The sequence below is a fragment of the Syngnathus typhle genome, linkage group LG2, assembly GCF_033458585.1.
Source record: "Syngnathus typhle isolate RoL2023-S1 ecotype Sweden linkage group LG2, RoL_Styp_1.0, whole genome shotgun sequence".
Classification (NCBI taxonomy): domain Eukaryota; kingdom Metazoa; phylum Chordata; class Actinopteri; order Syngnathiformes; family Syngnathidae; genus Syngnathus; species Syngnathus typhle.
Genome location: NC_083739.1, coordinates 24,077,247 through 24,103,450, shown reverse-complemented (window position 1 = coordinate 24,103,450; position 26,204 = coordinate 24,077,247). Strand labels below are relative to the sequence as shown.

The 26,204-nt window shown below is 45.0% G+C and overlaps 1 protein-coding gene across 3 annotated transcripts in view; it reads left to right on the top strand.

The window, feature by feature from the left end:
• dip2ba (disco-interacting protein 2 homolog Ba) overlaps positions 1-26,204 on the top strand; it is a 141,088-nt gene that overhangs the window by 80,538 nt on the left and 34,346 nt on the right. For 2 of the 3 annotated variants that reach the window (XM_061272953.1, XM_061272955.1), the window contains exons 23-26: positions 3,559-3,760; positions 3,843-3,952; positions 20,224-20,304; positions 22,179-22,302. In XM_061272953.1, the coding sequence (XP_061128937.1) occupies positions 3,559-3,760; positions 3,843-3,952; positions 20,224-20,304; positions 22,179-22,302 (517 nt within the window). Of the gene's footprint in view, positions 1-3,558; positions 3,761-3,839; positions 3,953-20,223; positions 20,305-22,178; positions 22,303-26,204 lie in introns of all 3 variants that reach the window. The other variant, XM_061272954.1, reaches the window with a different exon arrangement.

The following is a 26,204-nucleotide window of genomic DNA, read 5'->3' as shown; positions in this document are numbered from 1 at the left end:
GCTCTTATTCAGCCACTGACTAGCTAGCTGCCATATGATGGACATGTTGCTTGAATCGTATGTGTACTCAAATGACGTTAGTGCAGGGGTGGGCAAACTACGGCCCGCGGGCCACATCCGGCCCACGGGACCGTTTAATCCGGCCCGCCAACCCTGAACAATTTGTATTATTAAACTTATTTTTTTTGGTCATTTTGCCTGCAATGACTGCGTTTCCCCAGTAGATGGAGAAGCGCTCGCCTGCGCATTTACTACCGGAAGCCGTGTCAGAAAGCTCGGTGCACACTCACAAGTGCGTGTACGTACTCAGTAGTACGGACATGGCGCACTCGTGCTCTATTTGTATCAGTCCCGAATTTAGAGCGTGGGCTGTGACGACAGCATTCTTGTAATTCGCGCGCTGAGCTTTCAGATGCAGTTTTGCGCTAAAGCCACCCACAAACCTTCCCCTGGAATCCTTCCATTAAAATGAGTCGCCCAAGGAAAAGCAAGGTGGACACAGTGCCGAGCGTTTAAAAGAGAGTGGCCAATTTGGCTCGACGTACGCGACGTGACGTTCAGCCACATGAACGTCAACATCAACCCGTCACAGATCGAGGTAAACAGACCAACACCTCGGATCTCGCCTAAGAATTGCCACAACAAATTTTACTCCAGACCAGTGCTTCTCAAATAGTGGGGGGGCGCGGTGCTATACCTGGGGGGGCGCGTGTGACCCTGGGGAACAGGCTTTTTTTTTGGCAGTACTAGAATAAAGTGTAATTTACTACAGCAGGGGGCAGTGGCGCTCTCATTGTTACTTCTGTCACGTTTGCGACAGTGCAACATCTTACGACTTACAAGACAAGTTAGGATAGTCAGGGTGGGGAGGGGGGGCGCAAATAGTTTTCTTCTTGCTAAGGGGGGGCGTAACAGAAAATAATTGAGAAGCACTGCTCCAGACTATGACGCACTAGCAAAAAAGGGAGACCAACAACACTGTTCCCACTGAAAATGAAGGGGAGGCATTTTGAACATGATTTGTACACATAGCAGGGATTGAAACTAGTGACCATTCTCATTTTCAAACAATGCAGGATGCTCAAGAACATTTATGCACCACCTGTTTGCGACTAATCTTAACCTATAAAGTTTTTAAGGCTTACTTTAAGGAAGTGTTTCTCGTTTCCTCACCTCTGTTACCAGGTGTTTGTGAGTTAAAACTCTGCTCTGGTTTTCAGATACCCCTCACCGTGTTGCCGTTTTGATTACTTTATTTGGATGTATGCGTTCACCGATTCTTCAAGATGATATATTTGGTCAGAATGTTTGCCGTTTGATGTGATCTCATAAGATCTTTCATTAATCTGACCTGCAGGCACTGAAGTGATGGAGACTGTTATTCATAATAACAGTCTCGTATTTTATGAGAATCACTGGTAGCAGTTTTTAGTGAATTATTATTATTATTAATAAATGCATTTGTTTTCAAAAAACTTGTTTGGAATATCCATGCTTTACTACCTACTAAAGGCCAAGATCTTTTATGCAATGACCTTTACAGGTCGCTTATATTAATTCACACAAACACTACGTCCATCTGCTCCTAGTTCGGCCCTCCGGTCCAAATTTAGAACACAGTTCGGCCCGCGAGTCAAAAAGTTTGCCCACCCCTGCGTTAGTGGCTTTGTTTAACCCATTACGGCTGAAAGTGCTTTGCAAAACATGCCTCTAAAATCTAAGGGCGCTCTTAGAAGCACTCCTTCTAAAGTCTGTGCTACTGGAAATTCAACAATATTGTTAACACCTACTAAATAATTGAGAGCGCAGCCCCTGTAGCAGATAGAAACATTATTCCAAAAACATTTGAGCACTTACAACTACAATCCATAAACATTTAATATAATTTTTAAAACTGTACCTTTGTCTCTGGGAACAGGTGTGTTTGAAACAGCCTTGATTAAAATTAGCCCTCCTTTCTGACTTTCAAAATCTGGTCAGAAAAGATTCCCTTAAATTCTACGAGACAACGGTGCAGTCGCGTATTCCGATGCATTTCATTGGCTGCGAAAGAGAGAATTAGTCAAGGAAAACAAAATGATGCATTTGCATTCATGGTCTTAAAGCAGTGGTTCTTAACCTGGGTTTGATCGAACCCTAAGGGTTTGGTGAGTCAGTCTCAGGGGTTCAGCAGAGGCTCCACTGTGCAGGTCTGAACACACCTGATTTATCATGTAAATTTGCGATGACGCATATCTGAACTGGTCTTGAAAAAGGCAACAACAGAAGTCACACTGATTTGCAGGTGTGTAATTTGTTGTGAGTTCATCCATTATGTTGGTTTTGTTCTTTGAACAAGGTGATGCGATGCGACAGTGAGCGCCCGGCGCGCTGCGGTTGCGTGATCGGATCAAATTAAGATCCCTGCGCACTGAGGTCCACTTAAATTTTGGAAAGTACATCAGGACTTTAAAAATATTTTCTAAATTTTAGCGACAGCTCTGTCACAATAATGCGACCAACGTGGTGCAGTTGCGCGGTCGGCGACGCGCTACGGTTGCGCGTTCATTGGTGCGCTGCAGGTGCGTGATCGGACAAAATTAAGCTCCCTGCGCACTTAGGTCCACTTAAATTTTGGAAAGTACATCAGGACTTTACAAATATTTTCTCAATTTCAGCGACGGCTCTGTCAAAAGAATGCGACCAGCGCGGTGCAGTTGCGCGGTGAGCGACGCGCTACGGTTGCGCGTTCGGCGGTGCGCTGCAGTTGCGCGATCGGACAAATATGCGCAAATGAAAAAATGCGTGTCAAATTTGTGTGTCATTGAACGGATTACATTTTTTTCCCTTATTTGTAATGGGGGCGGCTTGGTGACGCACTGGGAAGCACGTCCGCCTCACAGTTAGGAGGGTGCGGGTTCGATTCCACCTACGGCCCTCCCTGTGTGGAGTTTGCATGTTCTACCCGGCCCCGCGTGGGTTTTTTCCGAGCACTCCGGTTTCCACCCACATCCCAAAAACATGCTTGGTAGGCCGATTGAAGACTCCAGATTGTCCCTAGGTGTGAGTGCGAGTGCAAATAGTTGTTTGTCCCTGTGTGCCCTGCGATTGGCTGGCAACCGGTTCAGGGTGTCCCCCGCCTACTGCCCGATGAACGCTGGGATAGGCTCCAGCACGCCCGCAACCCCCGTGGGGACTAAGCGGATCAGAAAAGGGATGGATGGATGGATTTGTAATGGGAAAAATAGATTCGGAAATCAACCGATTCGCTTCTCGAACCGCCTTCTGGAACGGATTGTGGTCAAAAACCAAGGTTTGACTGTATTTTTGCTATTCTTGTTAAAATCACACTTACCCGTGAACTGGAAATGACAATAATAACACACAGTGAAAGCCAAATTGACCAAATTGGCTATTTCAGAGTGTGTGTCAAACTGGTCGCCCTTTGCCTTAATCAGTACCCAGGAAGTAGCTCTCGGTTTAAGAAAGGTTGGTGACCCCTGGTTTAAACAATGTTTTACTGTTTTATTTTGTGGATTAAAACTGCAGTGTAAATCATCACAAACATTCTCACCACAGGCCATTGACAGTATCCACCAGGTGGGTTTATACTGCCTTGCACTGGTGCCTGCCAACACCCTCCCAAAGACGCCTCTCGGTGGCATCCACGTCTGCGAAACCAAGCAGAACTTTCTAGAGGGAAACCTACACCCTTGCAACATCCTCATGTGCCCACACACCTGCGTCACCAACATGCCCAAACCACGGCAGAAACAGCCTGGTGAGTTTGTTGAATTAAGTTGTTTGACTCCTCAAGTGAATGGTGTTGCTTAAAATGACTGGTATACTGATCTTTGCAGTAGACGTTGGTCCAGCGTCTATGCTAGTGGGCAATCTAGTGGCGGGAAAACGTATTGCACAGGCTACAGGCAGAGAACTGGGTGTGTTAGAGGACCAGGATCTGATTCGTAAGGTACGATAGAGCACACTACATTGACCAAGTTCACATCTGTTGCACAATGTTTGATATGTTCTAACCAGGGGTGGGAAGGGTTCACTTAATCCACATTCAAAACTTGAGTTTCAAAGTCAAAAGTCAAAGTCAGCTTTATTGTCGATCTCTTCACATGTCAAGACACACAAAGAAACCGAAATTACGTTTTCTCTATCCCACGGTGACGAGACATATTACACGATAGACATACAAGTAAACGACACAATATAAAAACAAGAAGGCACAAACAATAAATAATAAGAATGATGAATAAATAATAAATAAACAGATAACACAATAAATAAGAGGAGCAAAACAGAGCCAGTGTGCATACAGCAGACATTAAGCGTAGCGCAAAAGTACAGGACGCTACGCAAAAAGGGGAAGCGAGTTCAGGATCCTAACAGCCTGGAGTATGAAGCTGTTGTCGAATCTGGTGGTGCGGGAGCGCAGGCTCCTATACCTCTTCCCAGAGGGCAGAAGCTCAAACAAAGAGTGAGCGGGGTGACTCACATCACTCACAATCGTGGTCGCCTTGCGGGTGAGATGGGAGATGTAAATGTCTTTCAAGGAGGGGAGTGAAGCACCAATAATCTTACCAGCCGTGTTCACTATGCGCTGCAGGGCCTTCAAGTTGTAGTCAGTGCAGCCGCCACCCCAAACAGCAATACAGCTGGAGAGGACGCTCTCAATGGTGCCACGGTAAAATGTAGTCATGACGGCCGGAGGAGCGCTCGCTCGCCTGAGTTTCCGCAAGAATTACAGGCGGCGCTGGGCCTTCTTCGCCGGTGATGCGGTGTTGGTGGACCAGGAGAAATCCTCACTGATGTGCACCCCCAAGAACCTGGCGCTGCTCACTCTCTCCACCACAGCACCGTTGATGGTCAGCGGCAGGTGTTGGGTGTGACCCTTCCGGAAGTCAACAACACCCTCCTTGGTCTTGTCGACGTTCAGCAGGATGTTGTTGTCCCTGCACCATGTGGTCAGAAGGTCATGGATAAACATTTTTTGTTATTGTAGGACTATTTCCATATTTTTACTAATCAGAAATGTATCTATGCTAGTGGGCAACCTATCCATGTTTGCTGCATATAGTGATTGGTGAAAAAAATAAGTGCTCTTCCATTTGATGGCAAAAGATACAATAAATATGGCAAAAGATAGAATAAGTATGTGTACCCACCAGAGGTGCGAGTAAGTCACGTATGTGAAAATCACAAGCAAGTCTTAAGTCATAGTATTTGAGTTTCAAGCAAGCCCCAATTAAGTAACTCTAGAAATAAATAAAGCAAGTCATGTCACGTGACCAAAAAAGTCCTGAGGCCGCCAATCTGAACCCTCAACGCCCAGGCTGTGCCTATAAATTCTTTTGATAAGTTACAATCATTGACAAAGGGCAGCCTTGGCGGTGTCCAACCCTCACCGGAAACTAATCTGACTAACTGCCGGAAATGCGCACCAAACTCTGACATCTGTGATACAGGGACCGAACCGCCCTTTCAGTAGGTTCGGTACCCTGTACTCCCGAAGCACCCTCCTCCCACACTCTCCGGTTCCCCATTTTAAAAAGGGGAATGACCATGGGAAGGGGGACCCACATTGTCTTTTCTGGCTGTGCCCAGCCTGGCCCCGTGCATCAAGGCCACCAGACGCTCGCCTTCGAGCACCGCCTCCAGGCCTGGCTCCAGAGGAGAGGCCCGATTATCCGCGTCCGGACAAGGGAAAACTGCGTCCATTTCTTTTTAGAATCATAAGGAATCAATGCAACTGTAATAATAAACACTGACTAAACACTGTTATACAGTATGATCAGTACTCTATTAAATAAACGCTTGTGAAATAAGTCTTAGGGTGTATTCAGACCTGACTGTTGGGTCCGCTTTAAAAGGACCAGAATTTGATTGGAAGGCTGGTCCCGACCTTTTATGCATGTGTGAATACATGCAAACAAATCCTGGTGCGGATTAAAGAAACGGCCCTCTCTCCCGCAGGTCCAAGTAAAAAAATAATAATAATAAAGTTTCTTTCAGTTCAAACGGTTTTCAAAAAACGTTCCATTCCTCATACTATCCATCCATCCGTCCATCCATCCATCCATCCATCCGTCTGTCCCCACGGGGGTCGCGGGCATACTGGAGCCTATCCCAGCAGTCATTGGGCAGTAGGCGGGGGACACCCTGAACTGGTTGCCAGACAATCGCAGGGCACACAGAGACAAACAACCATTCACACTCTCACTCACACCTAGGGACAATTTGGAGTGCTCATTTGGCGGAAGAGACAGTATAAACTGTGCTTGCCGTCGGTCATCATGGAAAACGTGAGATCTCTTCAAAGCAAAATGGAAGAGCTAACGGCCCTAGCCAGGACGCAGAGGGAATATCGCGAATGCAGTCTCATGTGCTTCACGGAGACATGGCTCAACGATCTCTCGCCCGACTCAGACCTCTCCCTGGACGGTTTTCAAGTGGTGCGGGCTGACAGGAGTGCTACGGAGTGCGGTAAGAGGAGAGGTGGAGGACTCGCTGTGTTTGTGAACGATAGATGGTGCCATCTCGGACACGTCAGCGTTAAGGAGTGTCTCTGCTCCAGTGACCTGGAGCTGTTGGTGGTTAGCATGCGACCGTACCATCTCCCGAGGGAGTTTTCACATGTTATTGCTGTAACTGTGTACATCCCTCCCTCGGCTGTCGCTGCTACCGCTAAAACCGGATCCATGCTATTGTTTCTAGGCTTCAAACCCAACACTCCTCATCTCCGGGGACTTCAATCATGCTTCCCTGGCCTCTTCCCTCCCTGCCTCTACGCAATTTGTTGACTGCCCCACCAGAAACGACAGAACTCTGGACCTGTTGTATGCTAATGTCAAGGATGCATAAACCCCTTCCCCCCCTCCCCCCACTTGGTCGCTCGGATCACAACCTTGTCCATCTGGTCGCAGACTACACCCCAGTGGTTAAACGGCGTCCACCTGAGCGGAGGTCTTTGATGTGGTCTGAGGAATTCACTGCCAGGCTCAGACTGCTTTGAGTGTACAGACTGGGAAGCTCTCTGTGGCCCCCATGGAAGTGACATTGACAGCGTGACCCACGGACTACATACATTTCTGTGTGGAGACCACTGTGCCCTCCAAGGTGGTCCAGTGTTTTCCCAATAACAAACCCTTGGTGTCGTCCGAGATAAAGACTCTGCTTAATGGGAAGAAGAGAGCCTTTGGTTTGGGGGATGCTACGTAGAATCCAGAAGGACTTCCGGCTGACGATCAGGCAGGGGAAGGAGAACTACGGGAGGAGGCAGGAGAAGCAGATGGGGCTTAACAACGCCAGGGGCGTCTGGAGGGGTCGGGCCATGGTAAAGGGGCTGATCGGAAACCAGCTGATGGGGACAAGGACTGAGCGAACGAACTAAATCTGTTCTTCAACAGATTTGATTCCGCCTCCTCCCCGCCCCTTCACCTCGCTCCACACCTCATTATGCCACCTTCGACACTCCAGCCCCCCCGGCAGCTCACCAACCCCCTCTCACCCCCCTGGAGTCACTCTTCTGTCTCCACTCCATCACCCCGGTCTTCCGACGTCCCGCTCTCCTTTATAGATCTTCAGGTGAGGAGTCACCTCAGAAAGATCAAGGCAGAGAAGGCCCCGGGCCCAGACGGCATCTGGCCGAGGCTGCTCAGGGACTGTGCGGACCAGCTGAGTGGTGTGGCCAGGTACCTGTACTTTCCACCTGATGAAAACTATGGAGAGGATCATCCTGAGTCACCTGCGTTCGCTGGTGGTTTGCTTACCGGGCTGGTGTTGGGGTGGGCGATGCAGTATTTACTGCACAGAACACTGCTTCACCTGGAGGACAACAGGAACACTGCGAGGATCATGTTCTGCGATTTCTCCAGCGCTTTTAACACCATCCAGCCGTCACTGCTTAGGGTGAAGATGGAGAAGGCGGGTGTGGACCAGCGCCTGGCTGCATGGACAACGGACTTCCTCACCGACCGGCCGCAGTATGTGAGGTTACATCGCTGTGAGTCCAACGTGGTGCACTGCAGCACAGGTGTCCCCCCCAGGGTGCGGTGCTCTCTCCTTTCCTTTTCACCCTGTTCGCTTTAGACTTTGCCCATGACACTGCTCACTCCCACATCCAGAAGTTCTCCGACGACACGGCCATTGTTGGATATGTCTCGGAGGGGAACGATCTGGAATAAAGGACGGTCATCAAGGACTTTGTCAGCTGGTGTGAGCTCAACCAGCTTCAGCTAAACACCAGCAAGACGAAGGAGTTGATTGTGAGCACCCATCTTCACTCCGGTGAAGATCCAGGGATCGGACATTGAGGTAGTGGAGAATTACAAATTCCTGGGTGTTCACCTTAACAACAAACTGGACTGGACTGATCACAGCCACGTCCTGTACAAAAAGGGCCAGAGTCGCCTCCACCTGCTGAGGAGACTGAGGTCCTTCGGTCTGTGCAGGGCTCTCCTCCGGACCTTCTATGACTCTGTGGTGGCCTCAGCCATCCTCTACGCTGTGGTCTGCTGGGGTGGGGGCAGTACTGACCGGGACAGGGGGAGACTAAATAAAATGGTCAGAAGAGCGAGCTCTGTCCTGGGCTGTCTCCTGGACTCCATTGAGGTTGTGGGTGAGAGGAGGACGTTGATTAAGCTTAAATCCATCATGGACAACACCTCTCACCCCCTCCATGAGATTGTGCGGTCCCTGAGCAGCTCTTTTTAGCGGCAGACTTTTGCACCCTCTGTGTAGGAAGGAACAGTTCCGCAGGTCCTTCATTCCCTCTGCTGTCGGACTTTACAACATGCATGCCACCTGATAAAATGTTTAAACCTGTTTCGTCTCTGCTAGCAGCACTTGTGTTTGTCCTCGTCTGTTATTTACCCTTTTTTGTAATTCTGGCACTTGGTTTTATTTGTACTCGTATTGTTCTTGCACTCATTATGCGCTGCTGTGACAAGTGAATTTCCCCGCTGTGGGATGAATAAAGTTCTATCATCATCAAGCATGTTTTTGGGATGTGGGAGGAAACCAGGGTGCCAGAAGAAAACCCACGCGGGCCCGGGGAGAACATGCAAACTCCACACAGGGAGGGCTAGAGGTGGAATCGAACCCGCACCCTCCTAACTGTGAGGCGGTCGTGCTAACCAGTGCACCTCAGAGCCACCCCTCATACTAACTAGTATGAAAACAACTGAATTGCAGCTTACAGCATTACCTTTCACAAACATCCTGACTCTATATAAATAATGTTTTGTTGAGTAAAAGGGTGGACAGTCATGAGGAGAACAAGGGAAACCTTTGCATATCTCCAATTAATCAAATTGGAAAACATTATCAACATAAACATCATTAAGTTTGTAGGATGTAATTAGAAATGTGTGTGTGTGTGTGTTTGTTGCGTGCATGCGTATGCGCGCGTGTGTGTGTAGGTGTGTGTGAGCGTGTGCAAGTGTCTGTGCATGTATGTGTGTGTATATACAGTGATTTTAATGCTATCCTGTTTTTCAAAAAAGGATAAGGACCAGAAAACCATCAACGTGTACACCCCAATCACCATATATGATTTTGTAGTTTGTGAGGAATATTTTTATCTGAATTACCTTCCACCTTACCCTTTACCTTTACTCTCACTTGGGGTTGGCAATTAGCTGTGTGCGTGGCCCACAATGATGACGATGGTAAGCTTCTAGTTTGGCCCCGGTTACCTATGCTTCTGCTATGCTGATTGTCAGTCAAAATCTGCTTTCTGCAGTTGAAAGATCCTCCAAGCCGCATGTACAGATCAGCGAGCGGGGGTCCACAAACATTTACTAATAAAACTGTATATGCCCAGTCATGGTTTAAACAATCACTATCAGCTGTCACAAGTGACAATAAATGATTCAGGTATGTTTCTCCATGTTCAGAAAAAGCAAATGTATATTTAAAAAAGACTGCATAGTTATCAATAGTTTTGGTGTGCATCTCTGCTTGCTGTGATGCTGTGTGTGGCATGGCTTTGGCGAGTGGTCCAAGCAGCTCTGTCTGCATGACGCCAACCACCACCAAGTGATGCCTCACCCTATTAACTGTGTGCCCTTCCCATTTTAGTTTAAAGGTGTCTTGAAATTGATCGCCAAATATCACAGGCCCAAAAATAATAATCTTTTTTCCCCCCCATCTCAGGGTGACTTTTACCTAATATGTTTGCAAATACAGTAGATGGCACTTGTTTTTTTTTGGTTCACAGAAGTTAAGTTAAGTTAAAAAGTTAAAGCCCCAATGATCGTCACACAAACATCTGGGTGTGGAGAAATTTGTCCTCGGCATTTAACCCATCCCCATGTGATTTTGATCCATCCCCTAGGGGAGAGGGGAGCAGTGAGCAGCAGCGGTGCCGCGCTCGGGAATCAGTTGGTGATCTAACCCCCCAATTCCAGCCCTTAATGCTGAGTGCCAAGCAGGGAGGCAATGGGTCCCATTTTTATAGTCTTTGGTATGACCCAGCCGGGGTTTGAACCCACAACCTTCCAGTCTCAGGGAGGACACTCTACCACTAGGCCACTGAGCTGGTACAAGGAAAGTACGGTGGCCCGAAAGTGACAAAATAAATATTTTCTTTACATTTGTGGTGAGGAGTTGTCATGATTGACATGGTCACTCAGTATGATGAATTACAATGTGTCGCCATGTCTGACTAACGTGTAATAGTGAAAGTTATAAAATATGCTGTACTTCCGTCATATTTAAACATACTGTACAATAATATTACCGTATTGGCCCGAATATAAGGCGACCCTGATTATAAGACGACCCCCTCTTTTTCAAGACTCAAGTTTGAAAAAAGACTTTTTGAACACCAAATTTAATTTTTATACAGAAAATAAATACAGTACATCTGAAACAAATGATTACAATATTTTCGAGAGAAAAAGCATGTTATTTTGCCTCATTCAAATCATACAAAAACTGTCTATCACATCTTAATAGCTGAACATTTTAATATGTAAACTAAAGTGCAATCACATTTGTAAATGAATGGCTTCTGGTTTTTGAAATGTAAATAAACTAATCTACTGTGATTGCAATAACTGCATTAACCATAAAAGTGAAGTCTAACTGTAACTGTAGTCTTGAAACAAATCTGAATAAGGAAAAACATTGCAATAAAATAATGCAAACTGGTTTAACCTTGAGAGTAGCTGAGATCTCTCATGTCAGAACATTACTCCTCACAAACATCCTCTGCCTCGCTGTGCTCAGTGTCACTGTCCTCACATTTTCTGTTATCTCTTCTCTTATTTTCTTCTTTTTTCTTTCTTACCGCAGTTTCTTCTTCTTCGTGCTACCACTATTTGTATTTTTCTTCTTCGTGACAAGGGTTCGCTTTGGCCTGAGGAGTTAAGTTCAGCATTCACTTTAAAGATTCAAGTCAAGTCAAGTCAAGTTTATTTGTATAGCCCTAAATCACAAGCAGTCTCAAAGGGCTTCACATAGACAGAAATTGACAATTATTCTCAAAGCATCTCCTGGTCTTAAGCTCCCAAAAGGGCAAGGAAAAACTTAAACACCCCTACCGGGGGAAAATGAGAAACCTTGAGAAGGGACCACAGATGGGAGGATCCCCCTTTCAGGATCACCAGGTTGAAATGGATGCAGAGAGGGCACAAATGATACAACATGAAAATCAATTAAATAAAAAGTGGATGTCCATGTCAGAGAAGAGGGCTGCCGAAGGAGCCCTCAATTGTCCTGGCAGTGTCTTCGAGGAGGTTGAGCTGCAGTTCCCCCATTCTGAATTGGCCCACGAGAATCCAGATAGCCGCTGTCAGCATGGGTGCCACCTAACCACCTCCCCGGCCGGGGAGGGGGAAGGGAGGGGGTGGAGAGGGAGAGAAAACAAACTCCAGCCGAATCGGCCACTACAGGTTAGTTAAAGGCATGTCCTAATATCCATTGGTCGGGCATTCCAAAGCTCTGGAGCCCGAATAGAAAATGCTCTCGAGCCTGCAGACATTTTCTTGGCCCTCGGTGTAGCTAAAAGGGTAGGGTTTTGCGAACGAAGGTTACGAAACAGAACATAAGGAACAACTAGGTCGACGAGATATGAAGGCGCTAAGCCATGCAGTGATTTATAGGTTAATAGAAGAACCTTGAAGTCACATCTTAAATGGACCGGGAGCCAATGTAAGTTGGCTAGTATTGGGGTGATGTGATCAAATTTTCTTGACCGAGAGAGCAGCCTTGCAGCAGCATTTTGTACTGACTGTAGACTTTTGATGCGGGACTTAGGAAGACCCAAAAATAGTACATTACAGTAGTCCAGGCGCGACGTGACGAACGCATGTATACCGTTTTTTTCCGTGTATAGTGCGCAAAATTTAACTAATTTATTGTCCTAAAATCTGGGGTGCGCATTATACATGGGTTTTAAGTCCCAATGATCGTCACACACGCAGGGAGGCAATGGGTCCCATTTTTATAGTCTTTGGTATGGTCTTAACTAGGCTGGATGTAATTTTTTTTTGTTGGCGTTGATTTCTCCGACTGCCCGTAAACGCACCACCGCGCTCCATGCGCGCACGGGACAGCAAACGAGCAGGTGATCGAGCAAGCGTCTGATACGAGAGCATTGCGGTCGCATGGAGCGTGTTTGAAGTGAACAGCAGAGAAGAAAGGCAAAGTGTTGTGAAATAAAATGCACAGAACGGATGCGCAAGACACGTCAGCTATATAAAGAGCGAGAGTTGTTTTCTTCCTATTAGTTTCAATTCACAGTTTAATTAGCAGTTTCAATCAGCAAATAACAAAATGCGTATTACAGGTAATATTTTATTTCACAACACTTTGCCTTGTTCCTTTGGTCTCTGCTGTTCATCCTAAAACACAAAGGCGCTCTTTAAGCAATGCGACAGTGAGCGCCCGGCGCGCTGCGGTTGCGCGACCGCACCAAATTAAGCTCCCTGCGCAGTGCGCACTGAGGTCCACTTAAATTTTAGAAAGTACATCAGGACTTTAAAAATATCTTCTAAATTTCAGCGACGGTTCTGTCACAATAATCGACCAGCGCGGTGCAGTTGGGCGGTCGGCGGCGCGCTACGGTTGAGCGTTCTCTCTCGCGCTCTCTCTCTCGCTCTCTCTCGCACACACGCAAACCGGATATCATACGGAGGCCGCCATTACAGATGCGCAGAACGGATGCGCAAGACACGTCAGCTATATAAAGAGCGAGAGTTCAGTTCTCTACCTAAATCCGCATTACAGGTAATATTTTATTTCACAACACTTTGCCTTGTTCCTTTCTTCTCTGCTGTTCACTTCAAACACGCTCCATGCGACCGCAATGCTCTCGTATCAGACGCTTGCTCGATCACCTGCTCGTTTGCTGTCCCGTGCGCGCACGGAGCGCGGTGGTGCGTTCACGGGCAGTCGGAGAAATCAACGCCAACAAAAAAATTACATCCAGCCTAGTTAAGACCATACCAAAGACTATAAAAATGGGACCCATTGCCTCCCTGCGTGTGTGACGATCATTGGGACTTATAAAAAAAAAAAAAAAAAAAAAAATAAAAAAAAAAATTCATAAAAATTGGGTGCGTATTAGAGATGCACCGATCCGATATCTGGATCGGATATCGGTCCCGATATCAACAAAATAGATGGATCGGGTATCGGAAAATACAACCGATCTGTGAGCCGATACTTTCCTTAATCTATTGGGACGCGGGCTACGTCATACGTCAGCAGCACGTGTGCCGCATGCCACGAGAGTTTTCTAAACAAACGCAAACATGGAGCGAACGTTCGCTTCTCTTCCCCGGGTTGCTAAGTGGACGTCAAACCCTGCGCGTTCGCTTCTCTTCGGGTTGCTAATGGGACGTCAAAGGCTGCGCGTTCGCTTCTCTCCCGAATGGGGGGGGGCGGAGTCTAATCGGATGTCAAACGCTGCGTGTTCGCTTCTCTTCCGGGGGGGGTGTTAATGGGACGTCAAACGCTTTGTGTGGCGGGCTCCATCTAGTGTGGAAACTGAGAAGCTGAGCTCAAGCTTCTTGTGCGGGCCATATTCAATTATGTTTTCAGAATTTGCTGCGGGCCAATAAAAACTGGACCGTTAGTTTGGACACCCCTAATTTAGAGCAAAGAACTGTGTAGTCTGCCTGATGCCATTGCCTTTGGTCTTTTCTGTTCCACATGTAGAGTTATGTAGCTTGTTAAGTCAACCATAATATCGGATCGGTATCGGGTATCGACCGATACGCAAAGCCACGGCATCGGTATCGGTATCGGAACTGAAAAAGTCGGATCGGTGCATCTCTAGTGCGTATTATACATGGGTACAGGCTTTTTTCCAGCATCAGCATGCCATTTTTAGGGTGCGTATTATACATGGGGGCGCACTATACACTGAAAAAAACAGTAATAGTTTCCGCATCACCGGTCGAGAGGATCGGACGAATCTTTGCAATATTACGAAGGTGAAAAAACGCAATTCTGGTTATATTCTTAATGTGCTTTTGAAAGGAGAGAGTTTGGTCAAATATTACCCCGAGATTAGTTACAGTATCGCTTTGAGTGATAGTACGGTTATCTATAGTTATAGCGGTTTCCTTGAATAAGTGTTGACAACGAGTTGGACCAATTATCAACATCTCAGTTTTATTTGGGTTAAGACGAAGGAAGTTGAGAGACATCCATTGCTTGATCTCCGCAAGGCACGCCTCAAGATTACAACAATCTCGCGGATCTGTCATCGATAACGGCATATATATTTGGGTGTCATCCGCATAGCATTGAAAACTAATATTATATTTACGTATTATGTCCCCAAGCGGAATCATATAAATATTAAAAAGAATTGGTCCGAGAACCGATCCCTGTGGGACACCACACGTAACATTATACGTAGAGCTCCGAGGACGCATTGCCATGGACCACTCGGTGCGTCCTGTTTGATAGATAGGAATAAAACCAGCCTAGTGCTGACCCTGAAATACCAAGACAACTTTTAAGACGCCCTAATAAAATATCGAAGTCTACAGTGTCGAAGGCAGCACTAAGATCGAGTAGTAACAGTACAGACAAAGTGTTTGAATCCATAGTTATGAGGAGATCGTTAGTCACTTTAGCAAGTGCTGTCTCAGTGGAATGATTAGCTCTAAAACCAGACTGAAAAGTGTCATATCGATTATTGGCGACCATGTAATCGATAAGCTGCTGCGCTACTACTTTTTCAAGAAGTTTTGCTATGAATGGGAGGTTTGAAACTGGCCTATAATTACTGAGACAGTCCGGGTCAAGATTTGGTCGCTTAAGTAACGGTTTAATGATAGCGGTTTTAAAGGCTGTTGGCACTATCCCAGAGGAGACAGACAGATTGATTATATTTAAGACGGACGGTCCTAAAATTTGAAATACTGTTTTTTTCCGTGTATAATGCGCCCCCATGTATAATACGCACCCTAAAAATGGCATGTTGATGCTGGAAAAAAGCCTGTACCCATGTATAATACGCACCCAATTTTTTTTAATTTTTCTTTTTTTTTTTTTTTTTAAGTCCCAATGATCGTCACACACGCAGGGAGGCAATGAGTCCCATTTTTATAGTCTTTGGTATGGTCTTAACTAGGCTGGATGTATTTTTTTTGTTGGCGTTGATTTCTCCGACTGCCCGTGAAGGCACCACCGCGATCCGTGCGCACATGTGAAAAAGGCGTGCGGACGTGAAAAAGGCGGCTCTGTATGGGAGAGACGTTGAAGAGGAATAAAAACACCCTTGGAAACCAAAACTTGCCCCTCATCGTGACTCGGAGCCGCAACAAATGTTTCAGATTTGTGTAGGGTACATTGTGAAAGCAAACAAGCAGGTGATTGAGCAAGCGTCTGATACGAGAGCATTGCGGTCGTATGGAGCGTGTTTGAAGTGAACAGCAGAGACGAAAGGAACAAGGCAAAGTGTTGTGAAATAAAATATTACCTGTAATACGCATTTTGTTATTTGCTGATTGTATTACCGTTTTTTTCCGTGTATAGTGCGCAAAATTTAACTAATTTATCGTCCTAAAATCTGGGGTGCGCATTATACATGGGTACAAAAAAATTTTTAATTTTTTTTTTTTAAATTTTTTTTTTTTTTTTTTTTTTTTTAAGTCCCAATGATCGTCACACACGTAGGGAGGCAATGGGTCCCATTTTTATAGTCTTTGGTATGGTCTTAACTAGGCTGGATGTAATTTTTTTTGTTGGCGTTGATTTCTCCGACTGCCCGTAAACGCACCACCGCGCTCCGTGCGCGCACGGGACAGCAAACGAGCAGGTGATCGAGCAAGCATTGCTGATACGAGAGCATTGCGGTCGCATAGAGCGTGTTTGAAGTGAACAGCAGAGAAGAAAGGAACAAGGCAAAGTGTTGTGAAATAAAATGCACAGAACGGATGCGCAAGACACGTCAGCTATATAAAGAGCGAGAGTTGTTTTCTTCCTATTAGTTTCAATTCACAGTTTAATTAGCAGTTTCAATCAGCAAGTAACAAAATGCGTATTACAGGTAATATTTTATTTCACAACACTTTGCCTTGTTCCTTTGGTCTCTGCTGTTCATCCTAAAACACAAAGGCGCTCTTTAAGCAATGCGACAGTGAGCGCCCGGCGCGCTGCGGTTGCGTGACCGCACCAAATTAAGCTCCCTGCGCAGTGCGCACTGAGGTCCACTTAAATTTTAGAAAGTACATCAGGACTTTAAAAATATCTTCTAAATTTCAGCGACGGCTCTGTGACACTAATGCGACCAGCGCGGTGCAGTTGGGCGGTCGGCGGCGCGCTACGGTTGAGCGTTCTCTCTCGCGCTCTCTCTCTCTCTCTCTCTCTCGCACACACGCACACGCGCACACACGCAAACCGGATATCATACGGAGGCCGCCATTACAGATGCGCAGAACGGATGCGCAAGACACGTCAGCTATATAAAGAGCGAGAGTTCAGTTCTCTACCTAAATCCGTATTACAGGTAATATTTTATTTCACAACACTTTGCCTTGTTCCTTTCTTCTCTGCTGTTCACTTCAACCACGCTCCATGCGACCGCAATGCTCTCGTATCAGACAAGGCTTGCTCGATCACCTGCTCGTTTGCTGTCCCGTGCGCGCACGGAGCGCGGTGGTGCGTTTAGGGGCAGTCGGAGAAATCAACGCCAACAAAATAAATTACATCCAGCCTAGTTAAGACCATACCAAAGACTATAAAAATGGGACCCATTGCCTCCCTGCGTGTGTGACGATCATTGGGACTTAAAAAAAAAAAAAAATTAAATTTTTTTTTTTTTAAAAAATTAAAAAAAATTCATAAAAATTGGGTGCGTATTATACATGGGTACAAGCTTTTTTCCAGCATCAGCATGCCATTTTTAGGGGTGCGTACTATACATGGGGGCGCACTATACACGGAAAAAAACGGTAAACTATCACATTCATCGCTCATTAGTAAATAGCTGACGTGTCTTGCGCATCCGTTCTGCGCAGCTGACCCATAGTGCGCATGCGCAGTTATACTGCCTTAGAATGACGTCCGGTCCGCGATGGAGATTAAAAAACAAACAATATTTGACAATAACACACCATCAAGGATTGCACCTTCGCATCAAACGATGTGTTGTCAATTATGAATTTTACTGACTAAGTGTGTTGGCAGGATGGCTGAATTCTATGCGCGATTGACAACAAACAAGAAGAAAGGTGAATTCAAGTTTTATTTCGAGGGAGATTTGTCATGTCTCGTCCCCAGTTTTGCTATGTGTCTAGGTTGCCATAGTTTCTGTTCGCGTCGCCCCTCTCTTCCTCGCACCCCAGATTTTAGGACAATAAATTTGCTAAATTTCGCGCATTATACAAGGAAAAATACTGTAATTCTTTAAGTAGTTTGGCTGGAAGAGGGTCGAGTAAACATGTTGTTTGTTTAGCCGCACTAACCAATTGTGTAAGCCTTTCAAGAGACACGCTTTTAAAAGTTGAGAGGGTTGTTGCCTGATCATCAGTGTTGGTAAACGGCGTGCTCAACCGAGCGATTGGAATGGTATTCTTGATCTCATCCCTAATGGATTCAATCTTTTGAGAAAAAAATTTCATGAACTCGTCAGCTGAGTGGAAGGAACTATCGGGAGTCGGCTGGCGCAGAGTCAGCTTTGCCACTGTATCAAATAGGTGTTTCGGATTGTTTTAATTGAGATTAATAACTTGCGAAAAATACCGAGTTTTTGCTAAGATCTTTATATTTCAGGAGGCTATCCTGCATGCCTGATGGAAAACCTCAAGTTTGGTTAGACGCCATCTGCGCTCATGCTTTCTACATAATTGCTTAAGCGTACGTGTTTCATCTGGGAACCGCGGAGTAGGCACTCTACGGCGAGTTTTCAGACGTAACGGCGCCACAGAGTCAATGGCATTTAACAATGTCGCATTGAATTCATTTGTAAGATTATCAATAGAGCCGGCTTATGTAAGAAATATAGCGGTTGCCGGCGACAGTATCTCAGATAGCGCAGTTGAAGTCATGGAGTTGAGATGACGGCTCCTATAATGCTGATTGCTCTCTTGTCTTTGACAAGGAACTAGAATTTCAAACTTTATTAAGTAATGATCAGACAAAACAGTAGTGTATGGCAGTACTGCTATATTTGAGGTTGCAAGTCCTCGAGATAATACCAGATCTATGGTATTTCCATTCTTATGCGTTGCTGCCTGTACGGCTTGCGTAAAACCAAACGTATCAGTTAAAGTCTGAAACGCCGAAGTAAGTGGCTCTGACGGTAAATTCATGTGGATGTTGAAATCGCCCATGATCATTATATCATCCGCATTGGTTACTAGATCAGCCACAAATTCTGAAAATTCATCCAGGAAGCCAGAGTAAGCCCCGGGTGGACGGTAAATAACAGCAAGATAAAATGACGGTAAAGCGGTAGATCGGACAGTGAGAACCTCAAATGTTTTAAATACGTTGATCGAACGAGGCCTAAAACTAAGCTCGGAATTCGAGATGAGGGCGACACCCCCACCCTTTTTTCGAGGACGCGCCACATGCGAGCTCACAAAATTTGGAGGCGAGGCCTCATTAAGCGGCATCAGTTCATTAGGTTTTAACCAAGTCTCGCAGAGACCAAAAACGTTTAGATTATGTTCTGTGATGAGATCATTAACGAGAATGGCTTTCGTATGAAGCGATCTAATATTCATAAAACCAAGTTTAAGTGTAATTGGTCGATCCGGGTGCGTATCTATCGAAGGATATTTATACGAGATGCGAGTAAGATTGTGTTCTCTAGGCCTGACATCACCTCTCAAATGTTTGTTAGCGCGGTGGGATGATACGACCGTGGGAATCTGATAGTAAATATTTGTTACACGTGTAGAATTATCTGAAACCGGCACCGTTTCATCAGCAAAACCGGTCGGGGTGGAGTGATTGGATTTGTCTACTACCCCAGTAGAAAGTGCGTTTATGTGTACTGTAGCACTATTCAAACTAGCACGCTCTAGTCTACACAAGGAGCTATGTGCATGCTGGGAGTCTAGCCTAGCGCTAGTTAACTTTATCTTAACAGACTCCAAACCCATCCTGACAGGTGGTCTAATCACCTGTGACCCGGCCTGCTCTAAAGTGACCTGTCATGTGTGGCTCAAACAGTAATCTATATTCCTAGAAAGAGTGAAGGCGCCTTCACGGTTAGGGTGAAGGCCGTCCTTCCTCAGCAGGTCGGGGCGGCCCCAGAAGGAAGGCCAGTTATCTATAAAATACAGTCCCTGCTTCTTACAGAACCCAGCCATCCATCGATTAAGGGAGACCAACCTACTAAACCTCTCATCAGTGCCTCTCCCAGGCAGGGGGCCAGAGACAAATACTCGATGCCGACTCATCTTTCTGTAAAGATATGGCGCCATCTAGCGCTGTAAATTGGTATAATGTCTAGACCCCGAATGTAAGACGATCCCGACTTTTTCACTTATTTCAATGCAAACAACTGTCTTATATTTGGGCCAATACGGTACTACAAATCCTGTGCCGGTCGGTGATTGAGCTGAATATGCCAAAATCCTGGATGTGTGCTGGGTTATGGATGGTCATTCTGAAATATGCATCTTTTTTCAACATGTAGCCGTGACCATTTTTCAAAGCAGTGGCAGTATATTGCTTGTTAGCAGGTGCAGATGGTATGTGTGTCTGTTTTTAAATGGGCTCGGACCGTGTATAAAAGTCTATTCCTCTCCCTTTCAGCACCAGTTCTTATCTGACGCACTCCAATCAAGAGCCCAGACCGACCCGGACCATATTCTCTATGTCCTACTGAATGCAAAGGTAGAGCAAAAGAGTGCACAACCATCCTAGTCCTGTAGAATAAGGTCGTACTAAGAATTAATGAATGAGTCAGAGTCAGCTTTATTGTCAATTCCTTCATGCCAAGTCACACAAAGAAATAGAAATCCCATTTCCCCTATCCCACGGTGACGAGACACAGTACACAATAAACATACAAGTAAACAACGCAAAATAAAAACAAGAAGGCACAAACAATGAATAAGAGTGATGAATAAATAATAAATAAACAAATAACACAGTAAATAAGAGGAGCAAAACCGAGCAAGAGCGCACAGCAGACAGTCAGAACAAAACGCAAAAGTACAGGACGCCACGCAGAAGGGGGGGGAGAGTTCAGGACCCTATGAATGAATGGGATCTGTACATGGCAGTGTTCTAACAGCATATCTTTTTGCTGTAACGCAGCATTGTAGCCTAAGACATTACAAATGCAGGTTGTGCTAACCCTAACCCCTTAAAATCTGAGTATAATAGGCTGCAGTGCATTTGAACCACTTGTACAATTGCATATAAATTTATGAAATATAAAGTGTCAATTTTAAAATCGTCCAGGATTCCCATTCATTTAGTCATCATGGATATTATGTCTGCAGTGTCATCAGCTGGCTTTTTGCTGCAGTCAGACCAAACAAGAGCTGAGTGTTTTCTGATGGCACGTTTCCATATAGTGTTCCCTCAATATTTTTCGGTTTGATTCTTGTGGATTCACTTTCACGCATATTTTTATTCGTGACTCATTAAAGTGTTACCCACGAAAAGTGAGGGTACAATGTATATATGTATCAATGCAGTTTGCTCGGTCAGGCACGAAGGAGGCTCGGAGGAAAATATTTTTGCTCCTTTTCCCATTTTTGCATTGCCAACAGTCATTCAGTATCAAGAATGTACTCAATTAATTAGCATAAACGCTGACACATAGCCAAATAGTTAAAAATAAGACACACATACACACGCACACACACACACACACACACAGGATGCTGAAATGAAAACATTTTGGGACAATATCACCTTCAGTGGGACCGAGAGGTCTACGACAGCCTGTGATGACCAGTGTAATTTTTACTTAATTCTTTAAATTGTTCGGGCACGGGGTAGATTGAATGTACTAAAATATGACTAAATAGAATATTTTTTAAGTGCCTTTGAATAAGACTGAAAGCAACCGACTTAGATTTAATTCAAATGTCGTATTAGTACTCAAACTTTGTGTAAAGATGCAAAAGTTGAATTGAAAGTATGCCGATTAATTTTTTTGTTTTTCGTCATGTGTAATGATTTATTTTGACAAATTTGTCTTAAAGACTACCAGTGTATGCCATACTTGAAAATACTGCGATTGTTTTGGCAAAAGTAACTCAAAAGTGTAGCAGTAGTATGATAAATTTTAGTAATATTGTTCCGAATAGGTGTCCTGGACATTTTTCCAGGACTGGTATAACAAAAGATTTACACGTTTTGAAGCTGAATCTACAAAGTTTTGCCTTTATTGTGAGTAATATAATCAACAGCACATCTGCAAAAAGATGCCATAGCATTCTCTTTGTTCAACGTGCGAGAAAAGGCAAATGTTGGGACAGGACTATTTGTGGCTGCTTCAACATGACACCCGTCATAATCACCTGAATCCAACAGTTGCTGGCTGAGAAGAAACCTGGTTCTGTGGGAAAGTGGGTTATACAAGGGTACTAATTCCTTCAGTTTGGATTCAACTTGTTTGTGATACCAGTCCTAAAACATTTCTGACATACTTTGAATATGAATAACAGTAACCAAGTACAAGTATGTTGTACATAATACCATAGATATAATGCCAAATGGCGGTTGTTATTATTGTTCTGTTTTGGTTGCAGGGCGTAGCAGTGTGCACGGCCACGTGTGCTCAGCTGCACAAGCGGGCAGAGAAAATCACAGCCACCCTAATCGAGCGAGGAGGCCTCAACACCGGCGACAATGTGGTGCTGCTTTATCCCCCAGGTGAACATGTGCATTGATGATGAGCTTCTGTCAGAGCAGAAACGTTTAGGTTGTTGCTCTGTCCATACATTCTGTTTGAGTCTGAGACCCGAGGATAGAACATGCCATGTGAACTATACAAACATAGCTTCTGACAGCTTTCCTTTGTCAAATCTTTACAAAGTTTGAATGAAGTCTATTGATCACATATATTACAGACCAAAACGTCTATAACAGGCTTGTTACTGGGAACTGATGAAAAGATGCTTCCTGGGCCTTTGATTTACTAATATAGTGGATCTTGACGCTAATTTTTTCCAGAAGGAGCGTTAAACATTGAAGCCGTCGCATTCAGTCACAACAGAATCAGAATCAACTTTATTGACAGGCACCCGTACCTACTGTGTCATTGCGCATGTTGAGCTCGTGTGTTGCATCTCGTGGATATTCATTACTGAAAAGGCCCCTCATTGAAGCTTGGTCTTAAAAGGATCCGTCCTCCAGCCTCTTAAATACTGTATAACATACAGTAGCTCTCTTTTTACATGGTTGTTATCGCTTAAACTCAACTCTTCAGCCTGAAACACTGTGATCTTGTGGTGTCACCAGTGCAGCTTTACGGCTATTGTTTACAAATACATAGAGTAGCTCCCAGTTGTTATCACTTTAATGTAACTCTCAGCGTGAACCACTTGTGGTCTCGCGGATGCAGCTTTCCGGACGCGCGCCATGCACGACTGCAGTTGGGCGTCACAATGGTTTGAAACCCTCTAAACAACAACGTAAGCTAACGTCAGTTTCCAAAGCATTAACCGAGAACCGAGGCAAAGATTTCATTCATTTCAGTACCGAGGTGATTGACTTCCGGGGTTCCACTGTAATCAGAAAATGATGTTGTTTTTTATAAAAGCTCATCACTTTTTTATTTTGTGCAAACAAATGCAGCAAATTTCAAATTTACAGTGAACAACTGAGGAGCAGTCTTCCATGTTTCGTTTTACATTCGATTCTTTTTTTTTTTCTTTCCATTTTTACATTTCTTTTTGGGCGGCTCGGTGGCGCACTGGCTAGCACGTCCGCCTCACAGTTAGTAGTGTGTGGGTTCGATTCTACCTTCGGCCCTCTCCGTGTGGCGTTTGCATTTTCTCCCCGTGTCCGCGTGGGTTTTCGTCAGGCACTCCAGTTTCCTCCCACATTTCAAAAACATGCTTGGTAGGCCGGTTGAGCACTCCAAATTGCCCCTAGGTGTGAGTGCGAGTGCGGATGGTTGTTCGTCTCTGTGTGCCCTGCAATTGGCTGGCAACCAGTTCAAGGTGTCCCCCGCCTACTGTCCGATGACGACTGGGATAGGCTCCAGTACGCCCACGACCCCGTGGGGACAAAGGGGTACAGAAACAGCCAGACAGCAAGCATATATTGCAGTAATATTGCAGTAAGGCATTGATTAGAGAACGCATGATAACATATATATATACATTTTCTAACAGCAGCAAAGACTGCACACGGGCCTATTGAGGTCTTTTGGTTTGCTGTGTTTGATGGACTTGTGTGCAAAATTAGGTTTTTATCTTTTTCATGTTCCACCAAGACTGGCTGGTTTTGACCTCATGTCACTGGCACGTGGAGCTGAAAATCAGATTAAGACAACTGGGAATCAATGCATTGTCTCTTTCAGATGGCGATATTATTATACATATTTCACTACCCTTCAAAAGTTTGGGGTCACTTAGAGATGTCCTTATTTTTATAATAAAATTATAATATTTTTATAATAAAGTCAAAAAAAATGTTCCAGTGAGGATAAAACTAATCAGGAATAGACTATAGATTGTTAATGTGGTAATTGACTATTCTAGCTGCAAACGTTTTGTTTTTTTAGATTCAAGATTCAAGAAGAAGGCCATGTTTGGGCATGCCAAACAAGGAATTTGACTCCGGTAGATCTCAGCCTCTGTTTAACATTTAGGTGACTAACAACATTCAGGACATGTGCGAAAATTGACATTATACTCAAACATCCCCTGATCTTAAACTCTTAAACTCCCAAGATGGCAAGGAAAAATTCAAAACTTCTATTAGGGGAAATGAGAAACCTTGAGAAGAGACCACAGATGGGAGGATCCCTCTTCCAGGATGACCAGGCTGCAATGGATGCAGAGAGGACACATAGTACACGTAATATAGACAATACCAGCGACACGTGGCCTAGTGGTAGAGTGTCCGCCCTGAGACTGGAAGGTTGTGGGTTCAAACCCCGGCCGGGTCATACCAAAGACTATAAAAATGGGACCCATTGCCTCCCTGCTTGGCACTCAGCATTAAGGGTTGGAATTGGGGGGTTAGATCACCAAATGATTCCCGAGCGCGGCAGCGCTGCTGCTCACTTCTCCCCTCTCCCCCAGGGGATGGATCAAAATCACATTTGGATGGGTTAAATGCAGAGGACAAATTTCACCACACCCAGATGTGTGTGTGACGATCATTGGGACTTTAACTTTTTTAACTTTTAATTCAAAGATAAAGCGTCAAGAGCAGGATGTTAGTGCACAGCAATGACTCTGAGACCCTTATGAGTGGTGTGAGTTGATCAGAGCGATGTCCCTGGTGGAGGAAGCTGTGTCTGTGTCTGCTGGTTTTGGCGTACAGCGCTCTGTAACGCCGTCCGGAGGGGAGTAGTTCGAACAGACCTGGGTGAGAAGGGTCTGTAGAGATGTTACTTGCACGTTTCCTGGTCCTGGACAGGTACATGTCTTGGATAGATAGGAGGTTGGTCCCGATTATCTTTTCTGCAGTCCTGATTGTCCGTTGCAGTCTATGCTTGTCTTGTTTGGTGGCCGATCCAAACCAGAAAGTAATGGAGGTGCAGAGATAGACTGGATGATGGCAGTATAGAAGGTCTTCAGCAGCTCCTGTGGCAAGTTGAACTTCCTGAGCTGTCTCAGAAAGTACAGCCTCTGCTGGGCCTTCTTCCGGGCAGAGTCTATGTGGCTGGTCCATTTCAGGTCCCAAGAGATTGTGGATCCCAGGAACTTGAAGGTGTTAGAGTGGTGCTCACTCTAACTTACCGGTTTTTTCGGTAATGCGTATGTATAATGCGCAAAATTTAGCTAATTTATTGTCCTAAAATCTGGGGTGCGCATTATAGATGGGTACAAAAAAAATAAAAATAAAAATTCTCAAAATATTATTATTTTTTTTAAAATCCTGATATCATATGGAGGCTGCCATTACAGATGTGCTTTCTTCTCTGCTGTTCACTTCAAACAGACTCCATAAGAACACAATGCTCTCGTATCAGACGCTTGCTTGATCACCTGCTCGTTTGCTGTCACAATGTACCCTACACAAATCCGAAACATTTCTTCGCTATTGAGTATGCTAGCGCATGCGCAGTGATACTGACCGGCAGAACATCCGGTTGTTCCCAAAGATGATCTTTTTTCTGAAATAATTTTACGTTCACGGACTTAAGTAGGAGTCAAAATCTGGGTGCGTATTATACATGGGTACAGGCTTTTTTCCAGCATCAACATGCCATTTTTAGGGTGCGTATTATACATGGGGGCGCATTATACACGGAAAAAAACAGTATTTCAAATTTTAGGACCGTCCGTCTTAAATATAATCAATCTGTCTGTCTCCTCTGGGATAGTGCCAACAGCCTTTAAAACCGCTATCATTAAACCGTTACTTAAGCGACCAAATCTTGACCCGGACTGTCTCAGTAATTATAGGCCAGTTTCAAACCTCCCATTCATAGCAAAACTTCTTGAAAAAGTAGTAGCGCAGCAGCTTATCGATTACATGGTCGCCAATAATCAATATGACACTTTTCAGTCTGGTTTTAGAGCTAATCATTCCACTGAGACAGCACTTGCTAAAGTGACTAACGATCTCCTCATAACTATGGATTCAAACACTTC